Source organism: Chanodichthys erythropterus, chromosome 20 (assembly GCF_024489055.1).
Source record: "Chanodichthys erythropterus isolate Z2021 chromosome 20, ASM2448905v1, whole genome shotgun sequence".
NCBI classification, from domain to species: Eukaryota; Metazoa; Chordata; class Actinopteri; order Cypriniformes; family Xenocyprididae; genus Chanodichthys; species Chanodichthys erythropterus.
Window position 1 is genome coordinate 2,816,233 of NC_090240.1, and position 18,687 is coordinate 2,834,919.

At 36.5% G+C, this 18,687-nt stretch overlaps 1 protein-coding gene across 1 annotated transcript in view; it reads left to right on the forward strand.

Moving 5' to 3' along the window:
• The window catches only part of smc1al (structural maintenance of chromosomes 1A, like), a 90,885-nt gene that overhangs the window by 69,803 nt on the left and 2,395 nt on the right, over positions 1 to 18,687 (forward strand). Inside the window, exons 17-25 of the mRNA XM_067371978.1 lie at positions 3,651 to 3,792; positions 3,880 to 4,025; positions 4,121 to 4,274; positions 6,276 to 6,389; positions 6,471 to 6,627; positions 11,540 to 11,694; positions 14,042 to 14,193; positions 14,271 to 14,340; positions 17,079 to 17,189. Of these exons, the coding sequence (XP_067228079.1) occupies positions 3,651 to 3,792; positions 3,880 to 4,025; positions 4,121 to 4,274; positions 6,276 to 6,389; positions 6,471 to 6,627; positions 11,540 to 11,694; positions 14,042 to 14,193; positions 14,271 to 14,340; positions 17,079 to 17,189 (1,201 nt within the window). The remainder of the gene's footprint in view (positions 1 to 3,650; positions 3,793 to 3,879; positions 4,026 to 4,120; positions 4,275 to 6,275; positions 6,390 to 6,470; positions 6,628 to 11,539; positions 11,695 to 14,041; positions 14,194 to 14,270; positions 14,341 to 17,078; positions 17,190 to 18,687) is intronic.

Below are 18,687 nucleotides of genomic sequence, written 5' to 3' on the forward strand. Positions count from 1 at the left end.
GAGCTTAGCCTTGTTGCAGATGTTGTTACGGTCTCGCTGGACGGAAACTCTGAACGTAGTGTTGGGGATAAACAGTTTAGGACCCTTGAAACCAGATATGTTGAATAAAGACCCGGAGTCAAAGTTTAAAAAAAATAATAAATTGAAGAAAAATTTAATGAATAGTTTGCAGTTTCATCAGCAGAAGCCAGCTTCAAGTCTCACAAGGAGTTCGTAGGCCGCTCTGCGTACATTCATATTTCCACAACAATTATACTCTGAGTCCACTAACTACGTCATTACTTCAGGTTGGATGATTCTGATTGGCTAAGGAAAATAGACAAGGTTAGAAATTTTCCACACGTGGACAGATAGTAAGAAGCATAACTCCCTTCGTCATGGTGATGACGAGGGGGGACCCTAGATTTCGGTACCGGATGTCCTTTTGGGGTCATGATGTGGCGTCTGCTGGTCTCGAGCAGAATGCCAGTTGTCCCGTACAAAGGGACCAGCACAAAACACTTAGCGCACATACACAGATACACATGATTCACAGCTTCTTCAAGGCTGAAGTTGATCTGAGCTCTGCTCTGAGCAGGAAACTTTCCCCAAAACATACTGATAACATGTTCTTTTCTCTCAGTGAGATGTACAGAGGAAAATAGATCCTTTAACATACATTGAAGAAGTCATTCAAATAATTTAACAGAAATATAAATGTTGATTTATAACTTAAAAGATATATATTGAAGCGGCAGTAGATTCCAGAATCCACCCCTTCAGTAGTGTTTGTTGATATCTCTTTCCTCACAAGCTGGAGGCTTAGAACGTGATTGTCTCGTTGCTGCCTCACAAGCTGTAGACACAGATCATGGGATCTGTTGTTGTCTCTCTGGATGGACCAGAGGCTCAGAACATCCCGAGGAACCTTGCTGCTAAGGTCCCGAGGAATTTTTATGGCGGGTCTGTGGCCAACCTTAGTAAGCAGTCTCTAAATGGGTGAAGGGCAGAAACTGCCTGTGGACCAATGAGAAGTTCTGTACTTCCCAGGCTTAGTACAAGAGGTCTTCTTCTTGCCCTCTAATAGAGGTCTGGATGTTGTCCTTACATCTTTATCTGATGGCGTTGGACAGTTTGTTTGTGTTAGTCCACCAAGATCCAATCAAAATGTAGCAAACCTTTGTCCACTGTTACGGACAGAGAGGAGCCCGACCATAAACTGGGCCCTGGAATGTGCTGTTCAATACACTAGCCACGTGGATTATAGACAGAGTTCCCACACGCCTTGAAAGTACTTGAAAGTACTTGGATTTCAGACACATGAAATCAAGGCCTGGAAAGTACTTGAAAACAAATATTGTTCTTGAAAGTGCTTGAATTAAATTTGAAATACATTTTGAACTACATTTTGGAGGTGAACCCTGGTGAACCAGGAGGTGAACCCTGAAACTTTTTTCCCCCATTGAAAAATATGAAGTAAAGTGGCTGGTAACTGTCTGATGATTGAAATCGCAAAATGGCCTGAACAATTACTTAATAAACTGCAAAATGTTTTGTTTTCGAATAACTTTATTTCATGCACAGATTGCTTCTGACAGAGCTGCGCAAGCTCGCAGCGCCATTTGCGGGACACTTAGAATGATCGCCAGGGTTCAAAGCGCCAAAGGCGAGTAAAAATCAGCACTAAAATGCTTATTCACCAGTTGCCCGGTAAACTTTTATGAATTTTGACAATGCATGGATGTGAGAATTTTATGTGTCTTAGTGCGATCATCAAATTGCAACGGTTGTGATGCAATCATATAAATATATAGTCTGACACGCTGCATGGACTAAAATGGCTTTCAGCTTCGATTCACAGAAAATGCTGCTCTGCAAGTGCTGTGTTTGAGTCGCTTATAATTTGAATTTAGGAACACAACGTGCACCGAACATCTGTACTGAGAGTGTAGTTTTATAAATCTGTTGTCAAAGAAAAACATCTTCCTGAATCTCCCTGTGGTTTTCCATTCAAAATAAAAGCTCAATGATTTAACATTTGAAAGCAAGAAATAAAGACATCCATGAATATTAGTACTGAAGTCTTACTGTTGTTCTGTAATATAAAAATAACAAATGACTATATCATATAATAACTCTATTAATACTTTTTAATATTTTTATTATATCTATTAATATCTTCTTTAGCCGATCACATGCTTAACTCAAGTGACTTTTTTTTTTTTTTTTTTTTTTTTTACAGAAAAATAATTAAATTTGTTCTAATTATTGTTGAGCTGCAGGTTTAGGCTCACTTAAATGACTGCATTTATTTATTTATAGAATTTTAATTTAATTAAGAAGAATTACATTATTTTAATTATTTAATCTAAAATACATGTTTACTACTTTTCCAAATATACTATGTTGCTTAGAAATATATTGTTCAATGGAAAAAAAAATTTTACCTAGACATTTTAAAATAACACATTTTAGAGCTGTAATTGCAATACCCTGATACTGTGATACCGTGAAACTGTGATATTTTTGCTTAAGGTTATCATACCGTCTCAATCTCATACTGATGCATATAAACAAAAGAATCACCTTAGAGGGTTGCAAAATTTCGTAGAGTTACTGTGGACTACCTACTAATTATAACATAAGTACACATGGCAACTTACACACAAAAACGGCATGTGAAATCTACATATTTGTTTACAATTAGTGCCTGTGCACTAATTGTATAATTCATTTGTCAGTAGCCTATACAAATCATTAACATTTAATATTATAGCAATGTACCAACTGGGGTTCCCTGTATAGTTTACAGTATTAGTTGAGACTTTTTTTTTTCCTTGAGAAAATTTGCCATATACTGTACTGATACATACTCCATTTTAATATCAAATGGAATAGAATGACAAGCTTGAGAATCCAAATCGAATAGTGCAAATTGTCAATACCCAGCCCTACAAGCAGAGTGTTTTCATGGTAAAAGTTGTCGAACACAACTGACTGCATGAGTTCTTTACCATAAGTGAGCCTCTTTTGAACTTCACTAAATGAATGTGCAGGTGCCACTCAAACCAGCAACAGATAAAGGAGCAAGCAATCGTCTAAATCACTGTACTTTGCTGTAGGGCTGCAACGATTAATCGCGATTAATCGTTTGCAAAATAAAAGTCTTTGTTTACGTAATATATATGTGTGTGTTCTGTGTATAATAATTATGTATATATAAATACACACACATACAGGTATAGAGTTTAGAAATATATGCATGTATTATAAATATATATACATTTTATATTACATATAAACAAATATTTTATAAATATAAAATTGTTCTTAAATATATACATGAATGTGTGTGTGTATTTATATATACATAATTATTATACACAGAACACACACATATATATTAAGTAAACAAAGACTTTTATTTTGCAAACGATTAATCACGATTAATCGTTGCAGCCCTACTTTGTTGTTTGGCGATCATGCAACATCTGACCACATTTACAATATCAAAGTCATGTGTCAGAGGTGAATATATGCAGTTTAAGTGTTTTAGGTTTCTTCTTATCATGTAAATGCATATGCACTTTGAGAAAACCAATGAGAAACAAAAACAATAAAAGATATTACATATGACTGTAAATTCATACTTTCCTCAAACTCCCTGGTAGCCTGGAATTTGAGACTCAAAAGACACGTCTGGCCATCCAGCTGGACTATGAGAAGAATCAGCTGAAGGAAGATCAGGAGAAGGTGATCATGTGGGAACAGACGGTCAAGAAAGATGAGAATGAGATAGAGAAACTCAAGAAGGTAGATAACATTCAGAAACTCTCATGGTGATAATTTATTGAGCCTAGAATTAATGTTTGCTGAATTTAATTTAATATTTCCCAACAGGAAGAGCAGAGGAATATGAAGATCATTGATGAAACCATGGCACAACTGCAGGATCTGAAAAACCAGCACTTGGCCAAGAAATCTGAGGTTAATGATAAAAACCATGAAATGGAGGAGATCCGCAAGAAACTAGGGGGTGCTAACAAGTGAGACCTTTCACTGATTTATTCCAGACATGCATAGATGTTTTCTAGAAAAGGAGTATGATGTTGTAAGGAGAAACCTATTTGTGTATGATTAGGGAATTGACGCAGCTGCAGAAGGAGGTGACTGCCATCGAGACCAAGCTGGAGCAAAAACGCAGTGACAGACACAATCTGCTGCAGGCTTGTAAGATGCAGGACATCAGACTTCCTCTCCGATCAGGAACTATGGATGACATCAGCCAGGAAGAGGTGTCTTAATTTTTTAGATAATGAATAAAAGCTGTCAACAAATGTCCAGCAGTCACTGCAATGTCAATACAGTTTAAAACTATAACCCAGGCAAAGAATCTAAATTATAAGATGGTTATGAATAGTGTTGTCAAAAATATCGACTGATATATCTGAAACTGTTCCAATACTCCTCCTCTGCAGTATCGTTACACCGATACCAGCTGCGCTCTCTCATCTCTCCAACGGCAAATTTACAGTTTGACACAATTTGTCACTCGTCTCATTCGCTCCGGTTAAATAGTGCTTGTATTGCGCATAATTTTACTCATTCCTTGAGATTTCACTCGCACCAAAAACACATGCATCACTCATCATGGAGACATGTATTTCACAACACTTCAGCTTGTGATTCTTATTAAGTGTGGGTCATATTTCAGGATTCTTTACCATAGCAAAGTCTCTGAGATCCTGACACCTTGTACTTCTGGAAACTCCAGGTAGGTTGCTGTTCTGGAAAATGGTGGCACTAGAGACTAAATGAATCCTGATGGTTTTACACTTAATTCTTTACCTTAATTTACCTTAAAATTTTTTTGCAGTTTTCTTCTTGGCCTGTATTTGTATGACCCTGCTAAACCAATGAGCGTTTTGCTGTCCATTGGTCACACCTTAAAGGGGTACTTCACCCCTGGAAAGATGAATGTGTATTTAAAATTGGTCATTTATGTAGTAGAAATGTGAAATTATTTTTGAATTTGGAGCTTTCTAGACTGAGAAAGGCAGAAAATTGTTTTGCTGCCCTTGCGAGGCCACGCCCAAACCACGCCTATCGGTTACAGGCGGCATTCAGGAAAATTCAAACAAATAAATCGTGAGTTAGTTCGTACATTTACAGCGAAATGGTGCTAAACTGCTTTGTACCTGGATGTACACCCAAAACCAGGAAAGGACAAGTAAGTTTCCATCATTTTCCGATTAAGTTAAAGATTTGGAGCGATGTAAACAGTGGCTGCGGGCCATCAAACACCCGAAGTTTGGAGATGACACCGTTATAGAAAACCTAAAAAAAAAACGCAGAATATGTAGTCTCCATTTCAAGCACGAGGACTACGAACCAAATATCTTTGCAATGAAGAGAACCATTCTGAAGGACACCGCGATACCATCTATATTCACTTTCCCAGAGGATGAACAGCCTGGCCTGATCTATGTCCGTGAGTAACCTCAAACGCGCATATGTATGGGCGTGGTGAAAAAATGCGGAACTACCTGCTATTACTGGCTGTAGTTTTAAGCCTCTGGCCAAAAAAGCCTCCGATGACGCAAAATGACGATTTTTGCGTCATCGGAGGCTTTTTTACAGAATAAAAATGCATTAATCTCTCATCTCGGGCTGATATGAAGGGGGAAAGCACGGTAATTCGAAAATACTAGTGGTATTCTACTAATACAAAGCTTAATGCTAAATCCTGAAGTAACCCTTTAATTTTGCAATTTCTAGTATTGCATTAGTATTGCATCCTCCTCATGAGCATTTAATAATTTTTGACTTTTCAGTGCGAGTTAAATCTCTCTTTTTGGCCCATTTTACCTGTAAATAAAAATAAGCTTAATAATTATGCACACCTGAATATAAAGTTTTTTTTTTTCACTTCCAGCCTTAACAATTATATATTACTTATAAATGATTAAATACAAACATAATAATAATTAAGATTGATGTGGTTTGGAATTGGCAAAATGTGCTCGGGAAATAAATATGATCAGAATATCAACTTGCATAATTATGTTACGCTGTAGTTATGAATTGTTTTTGAATACGTAATTGCATTCTTGTAATGTCCCACATTTGTGATATTTCAGTTTTCATGAATTAAAACTGTTTTTGAAATAACTTTACTATTATTGTGAAATAAGTGGGGGATAAAAATCATAATAAAGAACATGTAGGTACGTTCAAGCTTTTTATTAGTGTATTTTATAAATCCACCTAATATCTTGTTTGTGTTTGTGTTGTAGGGTGGTTCTCAGGCTGAGGAGAGCCTAAGCAGCAGTCAGAAGACATCTAGCACCGTCCTAGCCAAGGAAGCTCTTATTGAGATCGACTACAGCAGCTTGTCAGAAGACCTAAAAGTACATCAATACTTCCATTACGGTTTACACTATAATAAACATGTTAGTGTGTTAAGAAAGTGATGACTGATGCTGTTGCAGGACTCTCTGTCAGAAGAGGAGATTAAGGGGGAGATGAACACATTACAGCAGAGACTCAATGAGCAGCAGAGCATCCTCCAGAGGATCAGTGCCCCCAACATGAAGGCAATGGAGAAACTAGAGAGCGTCAGAGACAAATTCCAGGAGACCAGTGACGGTCAGACATTCCCAGCCTCTGTGGAAAAATAACATACATAAGAATAAAAGCTGGGGCCATTTGGATTGACACATTGTTTAGACTGAGTCTTAAGAATTAGTCTGACCAATTAGCAATAATTTGCGAGGGGTAATCAGTCTTACTTTGATTTCAAGTTAGACCAATCTACCTGTTTTAATAACTTACTTAAAAAAAATTATGACCAATCTTAAAGAAAAAAAATTAGATGATTAACTAAGACTAGTCTAAGCAGTTTACGCAGCTGGCCCCAGTCTGATCATTTATATTATTTAGTACTTTAAAATTCATTATCCATTCAAATTTTCAAGAGAAGAAATGTGCTTTTGACACTGGCATAAAAAGATGACAGTTTTTAAATGAAATGTTTTTAAACAGTAATTTATACACTTTTGCTTTAGTGTGCCACTAGGAAAGTTGACACATTTCCTTACACATGCCTACCATACAAGATCAGATGGACCTATACTCCTTTGTGCATCTTTGGAACACAAATTAAGATATTTTTTGATAAAATCCGATGGTTCAGGTCCTTTGACAGCAAGTTTATTTACACATTCAATGCCCAGAAAGGTTAGTCTGGGTAAACCCAGCCTGATCTGTCGGCAACTCAGTCTGGAAACCCGTGCATTCACTTCTGCTGTCCTGTTACACTTTTGCGGGAACCAATCACAGACGGGCTTATCCACCTTGCTCGCTATTTGCGGGTATAACACGATGACGATAGAGAAACGACGGCAAGCAGCCTTCAAACTCTATCTGATCTACCCGTCTCTCGCATGACTGTCACTCCAAAATAACAATGCACAATCACAGTGGCGCCGATTGTTAAGCATTTACCTTATCTGAGAGAAATGTAGCAGAGCGTTGATCCGACAGTCTCTTCATAGGAAGATTACAAACAGCGATTAATGACACACAATGATTCTCTGTTCTTATTTTGGTGGTTTGCTTCACGATGTGAATACAGGACTCTTTTACTTCAATGTGATATCAAGTAAGCAATGTAAGAGTGTGTGTGTACGCGGCGCCGGCGCAACCACTGGATTTGTTTTCCTTCTATAAGACAGTAGGTCTCTGTAATTTATTGTCATACAGGTAAAAGCAAGACATAATTTATACATTTAAAAAAAGACACTCAAATAACGAAAACAAGCAGAAAATCGGTTTCTTTTTCTAGATCTTTGGAGTATGCCACAAATAACCACTTTCGTTTTGTTAATCTGTAGACCTAATTATTTAAGTGAAATATTTTGCGTAGCCTATAGGCCTAAATATTCCCTTTTATTGCATATGTGTTCTGTAGGTAGGCCTAGTTTTCTCTGTTCACAGAAGCGCTGCAAATGCATGATGTTGAAAATTGTACTATCCTGCAATTTTTGCTGGTTTCAAAACGCACAACAAGCTACATATTACTTGAAATTTATTTTCACTTAAATGTAGGCCTCATACTTGATGGTTAGTGACACATATCATAGGAAAAATTTATTCCAGGGCATTGCCATTGCAACTTACCTAACCTATGATGACTTGACAGCTGGGCTGATCATTTCACTCACTGTAGAGCCTGAGCGCGGGCATTTATGCGTCAGCGTCACGTTTGCGTAGGTTGTACTATTTGAATTTTTGTTTGGTTGAAAATATTAAATGGAATGATAAAATAATGTTATTAACCGGTTATTGCCGATTTCAAATTAGCCTTTCTGTTCATTAAATTTGATTTAGTTTCCGTTTCTGGTTACGTTCAAGTCAAAATTGTTCCAAATTTTTATGCAAATGACATATCAGTAGGATTTCAGTACAATAAACATTCAGATTTTAGTTTTTTTTTTTTTAAGAAAGTTTTGGTTATTTATCTATGTTATTTATCTATGTCTTTTTAGATAACTGGTATCAATCTCAGACAAAATAATTTGCCAGGTCTACTTAAGTAAATGGAAAACCTATTTAGAGGTTGTTCCACATTATTAAGCAAGTCAGTTCTCATGCAATATGGGGAGTAAGAAAGATCTTTCTGAAGATGAAAAGCATGAAATTGTGCAATGTTGTGCAAAAGGCATGAAAACTAATATTGTGTCAACTGAATGGAGATTATTGAATTATAATAAGATTTGTGACTGATTGAGCACATCAGAACTCGGTCAGATAAAAACTTAAGGAAAGTTCATGTCAAACAAATTAATTGTATTAAAAGGGCAGCTATAAAAAAGCCAGTGTTAAGCAGCAAACAGGTATTTGAAGCTGCTGGTGTCTCTGGAGTCTTGAGAAACTCTCCATGTAGGCTGGCAGTTGTGCTTAAAGATGCATTTCAGCCACCACTAATCAAACTCACAAAGAGAAACATTTACAGTGGGTTTAGAAATACATAAAGACTCATAGACAAATAGTTTTATTCACTGACGAATGCCGTACTACAATGTATGGTCTAAATGGATGGATTTCTGGATGGCTGGTGAATGGCCACCATGTTCCAACAAGGCTTTGATGTCAGTAGGGAGCTGGCAGGTGATGATTTGGGCTGGAATATTGGGAAGTGAGATGGAAGGTCCCTTTAGGGTCTCTAAGGGTGTCAAAATGACCAGATATGTGGAGTTCATAACTGGCCATTTTCAGCTATGGTATAAAAAGGATAGTGCCTTCTGAAATACTCAGCACTATCCCATGCTGCAAAAAAACACCACAGCAATACAACTGTTTGAAAATTTATTTCTACACCCACTGTAAATGTTTCTCTTTGTGAGGCTTGGTTAGTGGAGGCTAAAATGCAATTTTACACAACTGCCAGCCTGCATGGAGAGGTTCTCAAGACTCCAGAGACATGTGACTTGACATTTGATATTCAACAGTGCTTTGATCTGCCTGCATTGACACCATTGTTTAAGAGCTGCTGTGCAGCCAAAATTATATACAAGTTATCACTGTAGCTTGCTGCTTTGACACAATCTGCATTGTAAAAAGCGCTATATAAATAAAGGGGACTTGACCAGCAGCTTCAAATACATGTTTGCTGCTCAACACTTTTAATTCAGTTTATTTGTTTGACAGAAACTTTACTTAATAAGTTCTGCTGTGCTCTTAATCACTCACAAATCTTATGATAGTTCAATAATCTGCATTCCGTCTTCACACCACATTAGTTGTTTTAATGCCTTTTGCACAATATTGCACCATTTCATGCTTTTCATCTTCAGAAAGATCGATCTTCCTTCCCATATTGCATGAAAACTGTGACTTGCTTAATAATGTGGAACAACCTCTAAGTAGGTTTCCCATTTAAGACCTGGCAAATTATTTTGTCTGAGATTGATACCAGTTATCTAAAAAGACATGGATAAATAAACAAACAAACACTTTCTTAGAAAAAATAAAATCTGAATGTTTATTGTACTGAAATCCTACTGAAAAAAAATTACTGACCCCAAAATTTTGAACGGTAGTATTTAAAAATTTATTTTAAATAAATGCTATTCTTTAACTTTTTGATCATCAAAGAATCCTGAGAAAAAAAGAAAAAAAAGTATCACAGGTTTTAAAAAATATTAAGCAGCACAACTGTTTCCAACATTGATAATTGAGTATCAAATTAGCATATTAGAATGATTTCTGAATGATCATGTGACACTGAAGATTGGAGTTATGACTGCTGAAAATTCAGCTTTGCATAACAAAAATAAATTATATTTTAATAGATACTTTATTAATTCTTTGCAGAAAATTTTATGTAATGTATATTAAAATAGAATACCATTATTTTAAATTGTAATATTTCACATTACCATTTTTTTTTCTGTATTTTTGATCAAATGTGTATGTTATAGAGGAATGCACAGTGCATGCGGGGTGTGTGGCCTCAATAGCCCTGCAGTAAGTAGTGTGCTGTGTGAATGTGATTGAGGAATGTGCAGGGTAAAAAAATGAATGTGAAATTGCATTAAATCCAAGATTAAATGCAAGATTTTTATTTTTTTTTCTCCCCAACTACATTTAAGTTCACCGTTATAGGCTAACCTGCAATTTTGAAAATTCCATGTTTATTCCCATTATTTTCCGTTAATTCCTATATATTCCTGTTAATTCCCATAGAAAGTTTCCAGCCTTGTAATTCCTGGAATTTTGCAACTCTAACTGTATACATACCGTTTCGTTGTCTGTTCTGCATCTGAAGTGTCCCTCTCTGTGCATTGGGCAGCCTCACGTGTCAAAACAAACTCCACTTGTCATTTACTCACCCTCATATTGTTCCAAATACTTTCATTAATCTTCAAAACACAAATGAAGATATTATTTATACCTGTGAGATTTCTGTCCCTCTGTTGAAATTTAGTTCCACCAAAACACGTGAAATATAGTCAATGGAAGCACTTCAGAAGATTTGGAATAAACCACTTGATTCATGTAGATTTCTTTTACAATCTCTGTAACACTTTACAATACGGTTCATTAGTTAACATTAGTTAACAACATTAGTTAACATGAACTAATAATGAACTGCACTTATACAGCATTTATTAATCTTTGTTAATGTTAATTTCAACATTTACTAATACATTATTAAAAGCTTGTTATCATTAGTTAATGCACTGTGAACTAACAGGAACAAAGAATGAACAACTGTATTCTCATTAACTAACACTAACAAAGATTAGTAAATACAGTAACAAATGTATTGCTCATTGTTAGTTCATGTTAGTTAATCCATTAACTAATGTTTAACAAATGAACTGTATTGTAAAGTGTTACCACAATCTCTCTATAAACATTTAGGAGCGTCAGTTCTTTTCATCACTGTTTGTATAACTCAGCTTGCCTGTTTTAGTAGCTTTCCAAACTTACATTTAACTTTTTTCCCCTGTTTTTTTTTTTGTTTTTTTGTTTTTTTTTTGATGAATATCAGAGTTTGAAGCTGCCAGGAAGAGGGCGAAGAAAGCCAAGCAGGCATTTGAACAGATAAAGAAGGAGAGATTTGACCGTTTCAATGCTTGCTTTGAGTCTGTGGCCACCAACATCGATGAGATATATAAAGCTCTGTCCCGCAACAGCAGTGCTCAGGTACTTAATGACACATCATCTCTAAAGGCCATGATATACTCACAGCGAAGTTCTTTTTCGTTCTTCGCTTAGGGGTAAAAATAAGTTTGAAATATAGCTGCAAGCAACAAGGTGGCTTCAGCGCAACTGTGCATGGTGGGCAATTGGCATTTAAAATGGGTAAACATAAAAGGACTATGTCAAAGTCATTTGAATACACCACATTTACTGCAGCAGTTGGTGCCTATTTGATCACAGACCACAACAGCCACATCTATGAGATAGTTTACATTTAGATGAATTTCATGTCATAGGTCAATTTTAAATGAGTGCAGAATATCATCCTAATCTGCCATGTCTGTGTTTTTCTCAGAAAAAAATTCCAAAGCAAATTACATACTGTTATATGCGCAAGTTTGTTCTGCACTCTGCACTTGTTCTGCACTTTATTCTGCACTCATTTGAAATTGACCTATGACATGACATTCACTCTGAGAAATGTAATCCAGTCTAAACGTGAATGTCTGTGACTGCTGATGTATTATCCTAACACTTGTCCTCGTGTGTGTGTTTTGTTGTTTTTTTAACCTCCCTGAGCTGTCGTTTGTGCACCAATCTTATGCACCAAAAGCATGCTTTCATTTAATTTCAATATGGGTGATATGCGATGAAAACATAAAATTATAGAATTAATAAATAGAGCCAAATTACAGAACCTTCAAAGACTATTTTAATATCAGTCTCAGGTAAGAGTAAGGTACATGCCTAAATTTTCTGTTCACTTATGCAAGTTTATTTTAAACAGCCACTTTTATAAAAATCATGTGTAATTTACTTAAATTTGGGGGGTTTAATAAATTTGAATTATAACAATAAATAATTCATTTAAAGACGTATGCTTCATACATGATGAGCGTGAGAATGAAAGAGAAAAAAAACCCACAATCAAACCAAAATATTGGTTATATCTATAATATCTTTCCTGTTGGTCGGAGCTAATGACTGTAAATTAGAAAGTTGTCAGGCCCCCCCCCCCCCCCCCACACACACACACACACTTTTGTCAAAAGGTGGCGCTATAGAGGCCCTACTCCCTGCTGGTTTCTAAGGCTTTGCCCATGTCTACTGGATGACAAACCTGACGTCTGTCAAGTTTCATGCCATTTGAAGCGTGCTAAGAAGAGTCTCAAAATCATCCAAAACAAATATTGAAGTTTGATCTGTTGCTATAGCAACAGAGCTTGAAATATATCAAAAATCTTTTCACAGGTCTACATTTTCCATGTCTTCACATTTTTCTAATGAAGTTTAAAGGAAATCGGGTAAAAATTAAAAGGGTGATCTCAAAGCATTTTGAAAGTAACACTTCTTGTTGCCGGTCGGTGGCACTATAACTTTGACTCACAATAGTCCCATCCATGTGATCGGCCTTCTCCAACGAACACACAGCTGAAGTTTCATAAATATCAATCAATGTATGCAGATGTTATAACACACTTCTTGTTCCCTCGGCATAAATTTGTTGCCTCGCCACGGCCAAACCGTTCCAGATATCAAAAATCCGCTCGCAATTTAGCATCCTCATTGTCTTGACTTCATGCTGACCGAGTTTGGTGGTGATCGGATTAATCGTCTAGGAGGAGTATATCAAATTCCAGAGCGTGCATTTATCAAACAACCCATGATAGCTGACTTCCTGTTGAGCTGCCGTATAACTTAGAGCCAAAAGTTGTTAGGCCCGATGAGGTACATTGTTTTTGTTTACATTCACTGCCATGATATTATTTAATAATGTCAAAGTGACAATATTGAATATGGTAAAATTTTGGATTTCCTCAGGCCATTAGTGTACATAATGGTCGCATAGAAACAGATCTTTTATTCTGGTCCTCAGATACAGCCCACCTAGATTTTGCAACTTGCAACGAAATTTTAGAGAACCAAACAATGACAGCAAAGCAAGTGTGGTTTTGATTGCATAAATAACAAAAGTATAGCCTGTCCACATGAAACTATATGCTTACAACCTATGAAGTTTGCTTGTGTACTTTTGTAAATTTGCATTTTTCTGCTACAGCTTTCTCTGACAATCTATTTTTCATAATTTTCAAAAAAATGTTGCTTTTCAAGGTTATGCTATACACAGTGCAAAGCATGCAAAGACCAGGCAAAACATGCAAAGACCAGGCTAAGCTCTAATTAATTTCATTTTCAGTTATTTTATTTGTTTCAGTATTTTTCACAATTTGTCATTGCAGCACTAATCCTCTCATAAACACTAAGACAAATCTTTCGTGCGTGTGCGTGTGCGTGTGCGTGTGTGTGTGTGCGCGTGCATGCGTGTGTGTGTGTGTGCGTGCCCTGCTAGGCATTTCTGGGGCCTGAGAACCCAGAGGAGCCATACCTGGATGGTATCAACTATAACTGTGTGGCCCCAGGCAAACGTTTCAGGCCCATGGACAACCTCTCTGGAGGAGAAAAGACTGTGGCTGCTCTAGCCTTACTGTTTGCTATTCACAGGTATGTAAAGGTATATTTACTTTCAGGTCAAATCATATCCTTGGGTCTGTACCTGACAAATTTCTCCACCCCTACAGCTATAAGCCTGCTCCCTTCTTTGTTCTGGATGAGATTGATGCAGCACTGGACAATACCAACATTGGCAAGGTTTGTTTCTCACAGAGTTTATTACATAAGTCACACAGTCATTAGGATATAGGTGAGGGGCACACAATTTTTGTCAGTGTGATTTTGTCATTTTGCATCTGCAATATGATGAACATTTAACCTCTTGTATTTCCATGCAATCCATCAAGCAGCATACTTCTAGGCACAGCTCTTAGAATTTAAATTTTGTTGTGCTCCACTCAGTATCCACCTGGTGGCGCATGGAACAACATAGTTTAGCTCAGCTGTTCCCAAACTTTTTCTGCCGAGCCCCCCCTTTTGTAAATATAGTAAAAAATTATTTTAAAGCCCCCCCTCACCTACATGCACCACATAAAGACCTGACCTTGCTTGCAAACATTGTAATTAATACAGTACCAACTTGTTATCTGTAACAGGCTTCTCTTTGTGTTCGTGACGTGAAGCCTCTAAATGGTGTCTTAAGTCTTCATAATTTTAGAAGCTAATATTTTGAGGCACACAACACACCAGGGGTGTTTCATCATTTCAGAAGTGAGGGGGACAGAAATGTCAGGTGTAATACCAGTTTTTATCTGACCTTTGCCTAATTGACAGATTTTTTTTTCTCTTGCTTTTAAATCAAAATCAATTTGCTTTTAAATGGCATATTGCAGGTTAGAGCTTCAGTGATTCAATGTATAGAAAAATAGTGTAGGAACTAAATTTTCTTTAAAATGCATGTATAAATATGCTACATAGGAAAATTTTACTTCCTCATCTGAAAATGAAAAATCTGAAGTGACGTAATGGGAGCGAGTGTGGTCAATATAAGCAATAGGAAAACAATGGATCACAATGACAGTTCAGACACTGAGGAAATTGTAAATGTTTATTCATACTCGTATAACAGACCACAGCCATACAATTAGCCTGCTATGCGGCCAAGAGAGCAGTGACAGGTCAGGATTAGACAGAACAACGATTGAAAGAGACGAATTGAGCTGTGGTGTGAGAACAGGGCAGGAGACCGATGTTAGCTCGTAGATATATACACGTTAGTGAACTACTGTGCTTAGATCACAATATTGTACAGATTATTATCAAAAAAGCTAGCATTGATCATGTAGGAGTATTGATTACTAACAGAAACTAATAAACTTTGATCAGGCGTAGGCTTATGTCACACTCGTTAGCCTAATATCCGTCCACGCTAACGTTACGTGATACAGTGGTTTGTCATCACGACTGATTTGGTAGTTAGCAATGTATATAAAAAAAGACTTGCGGTGCACAGTTCACGTTTTCGTCGAGCTGCATCTCCGTGACCATCATGTCTCCCGCCGGCGGCCAAACCACAGACAGTATACTGTATGTGTTTCATGTTATCCTTCATTCATTAATTTTGTGTTATGAGTTTATTCCGTACCCATTCACTGATAGGATGAGTATGTAGTTGAGTGAACTTGAATGTATGAATAAATTTGGAGTTACATTACCAGCACATAATTCAAAACTGTTTTGTGTGAGTGTGAGACGATGCATTTGTGAACATAATTTGTATTCATCAGTGTTGAAATTGATTCACGTAAAAACGGCAAAGAAGCATCGCATGTGTAAGTTTATTCATTTAATATCATTTACAGTAGCATTACAACGTCTCTTCACCTGCACAAAACACACCCCAGCATGGAAGATGGCAGCGTCCTTTTTCTTTATAGTAAACCTCTGGACTTGATGTCCTGACAGGCTGGAGTTTGTGCAACCTCCACAAACACAATAATTTACCATGACGACGATAAATAGAATACAAAAATTACCTAAAACACACTAATTCATGAACGCTGTTGCTAAATACCAACCTCCTCTGCACTGAATCAACACAGAGCTCTCTCGTGACGTAAAATGATGCGACACTGAAAAAAAAAAGCTTTTTACAGAGACCGTCACTTTATCTACTAAATTTGTGCCTTTATGTCTCTGATTGGCTACAAAGCTCAATGCTGCAAAAACACGTTGTAAACAGAAACCTTTGATGCTCTTTACAGAGCGCTTAAACACTTATGGGAGCCTTTTAAAGCAGATCAGCAGGTACCAGTACTGCAGAACGGCAGATGATATCACATTAAATTATCAAATAAATCTTTGGCAGGACAATTTTCAATGCAGGTAAAACCCTACACACTGGGGGGGCTAGCAGGAAAAGTTTGGGAACCACTGCTTTATTGTATGATTCAAAGTTAATGTAAATAAATGAATTGTTCTTGAAGAGATGTTTGTCATCTTTTACTCACACTTATGTCACTCTAAACTTGTATGATTTTTCTTCTGTGGAACACAAAAGAAGATATTTTAAGGAAAAGTTTCAGTACTTTTCCCCCCATACAACAGAAATCAACGGTAAACTCTACAATAAAAACGTTATTTAAAATATATTTTATGTTCCACAAAAGAAGTCAAAAGTAAGTCATACAGATTTGGGACGACATAATGAATAAATAATAAAATAATAATAATAATAATAATTAATTTTCATTTTTGGAAATTGAACTATCCCTTTAAAGTAAATGTGTAGAGCTTACATTTTAAATGACATTAGAAAAAATGTATTAGGTTTTTTTTTTTTTCTTTGTTGTTTTTGTTAATTGCCAGCCCAAATTTCATGATTGTGACAGCCCTACCATTACCATTAACAAAAGAATGAATGCTCCTGATTTTCATAACCTAAAAATTCTTTGAGATTTACATGTACTAAGTTGTTCTTTGCATGTGTTGTGTAGGTTGCAAACTACATCAAGGATCAGTCGGTGCAGAACTTCCAGGCTATCGTGATCTCTCTGAAAGAGGAGTTTTACACTAAAGCAGACTCTTTGATTGGAGTCTATCCAGAGGTCAGGGTTCACACATACAGTACAGACATTTGTTTATTTCAGTACATTGCTGTAATGTATTATGGCATGACTTTAAATCAGGTTCTTGATGAAACTGCTTAGGGATGGGCAATATGACCAAAATATGTAGTCATGGCAGTGATACTCATCACAACATTTGGTGTAGTGACAAACATATTTAACCCAGAATTATTTCTGGGTGAAATATGTTTGTCACTACACCAAATGTTGTAAATTTATTCAAAACAATACAGATTTCATAATATTAAATATCAAGGAAAAAACGAATTACTAAATTCAGTTGACAACTATTATACATATGTCCAACTTTACCTGCTTACATACACTCACCAGCCACTTCATTACGTAGACCTCCCTAGTACTGGGTTGGACTTTTGCCTTCAGAACTGCCTTATTTCTTTGTGTCACAGATTCAACAAGGTGCTGAAAACATTCCATAGAGATTCTGGTCCATAATTGACATGATAGCCTCACATAGTTGCTGTAGATTTGTCAGCTGCACATCCATGATGTGAATCTCCCTGTCCACCACACCCAAAGCTGCTCTATTGGATTGAGATCTGGAGGTCATTTGAGTATAGTGAACTCATTGTCATGTTCAAGAAACCAGTTGGAGCTTTGTAACATGGAGCTGGAAGTAGCTATCAGATGTTTTCATGGTCAGCAACAATACTAACCATGTAACGATGCTTAATTGGTACTAAGGGGCCAGAAGTGTCCCAAGAAAATATCCCCCACCATTACACCAGCACAACCAGCCTGAACCATTGCAGACCTGCAAACATGTATGCATTTTACATAGCGATTACACATTTTGACCTCAAAGTACGCTGGTATGATTTGTCACTCTGTACTACGCAAAAACCTGGCTTTGTGCACACCTAGTACTCAAATCCAGCAAAAGAAAGAGTTTGACCAATCATAGCGCTGGGTTCATTTCCCCAAATAGCAAGAGGGGATGATTGACAAATGCGTATGGCCTATCAATAAAAAGAGACTGCAAATCGACAGCAACACAAAATCCCGCTTGATCCCCCTTCCACTCCCGCCGTCTGAAGGCCCTTTCATACAGGATGTGGTATGCGCTGTGCTATGAAACCCATTTATTTTAATGGCTTGTGCCACATGAGGATGGATGTGGATGATTTTTGTTAATCTTAGTTTAGAAACACAACTGATCATTGTTAGTTTTATCTCAGGTCCATTAAATAAGTTATTTTAATTTTAGTAATGCTATTAAACAGTAACTAAGAAATTAATAATAATTAATACTTTATAAGAATTTTTATTGTCAGTTTAGTAATAATGAATTAACATGTTAACTAATGAAGCTGTATGTTTTCAAAGTTTTACTGAACAATAACAAATAATCAGAACATTTTTAATCATTAGGGCATGTAGTCCAGATTAAAATATAAAAATGTTTAGGTTTGAAAATACATATCCTTTTAAGTCTTTTAAGTATTCAGTATTTGGT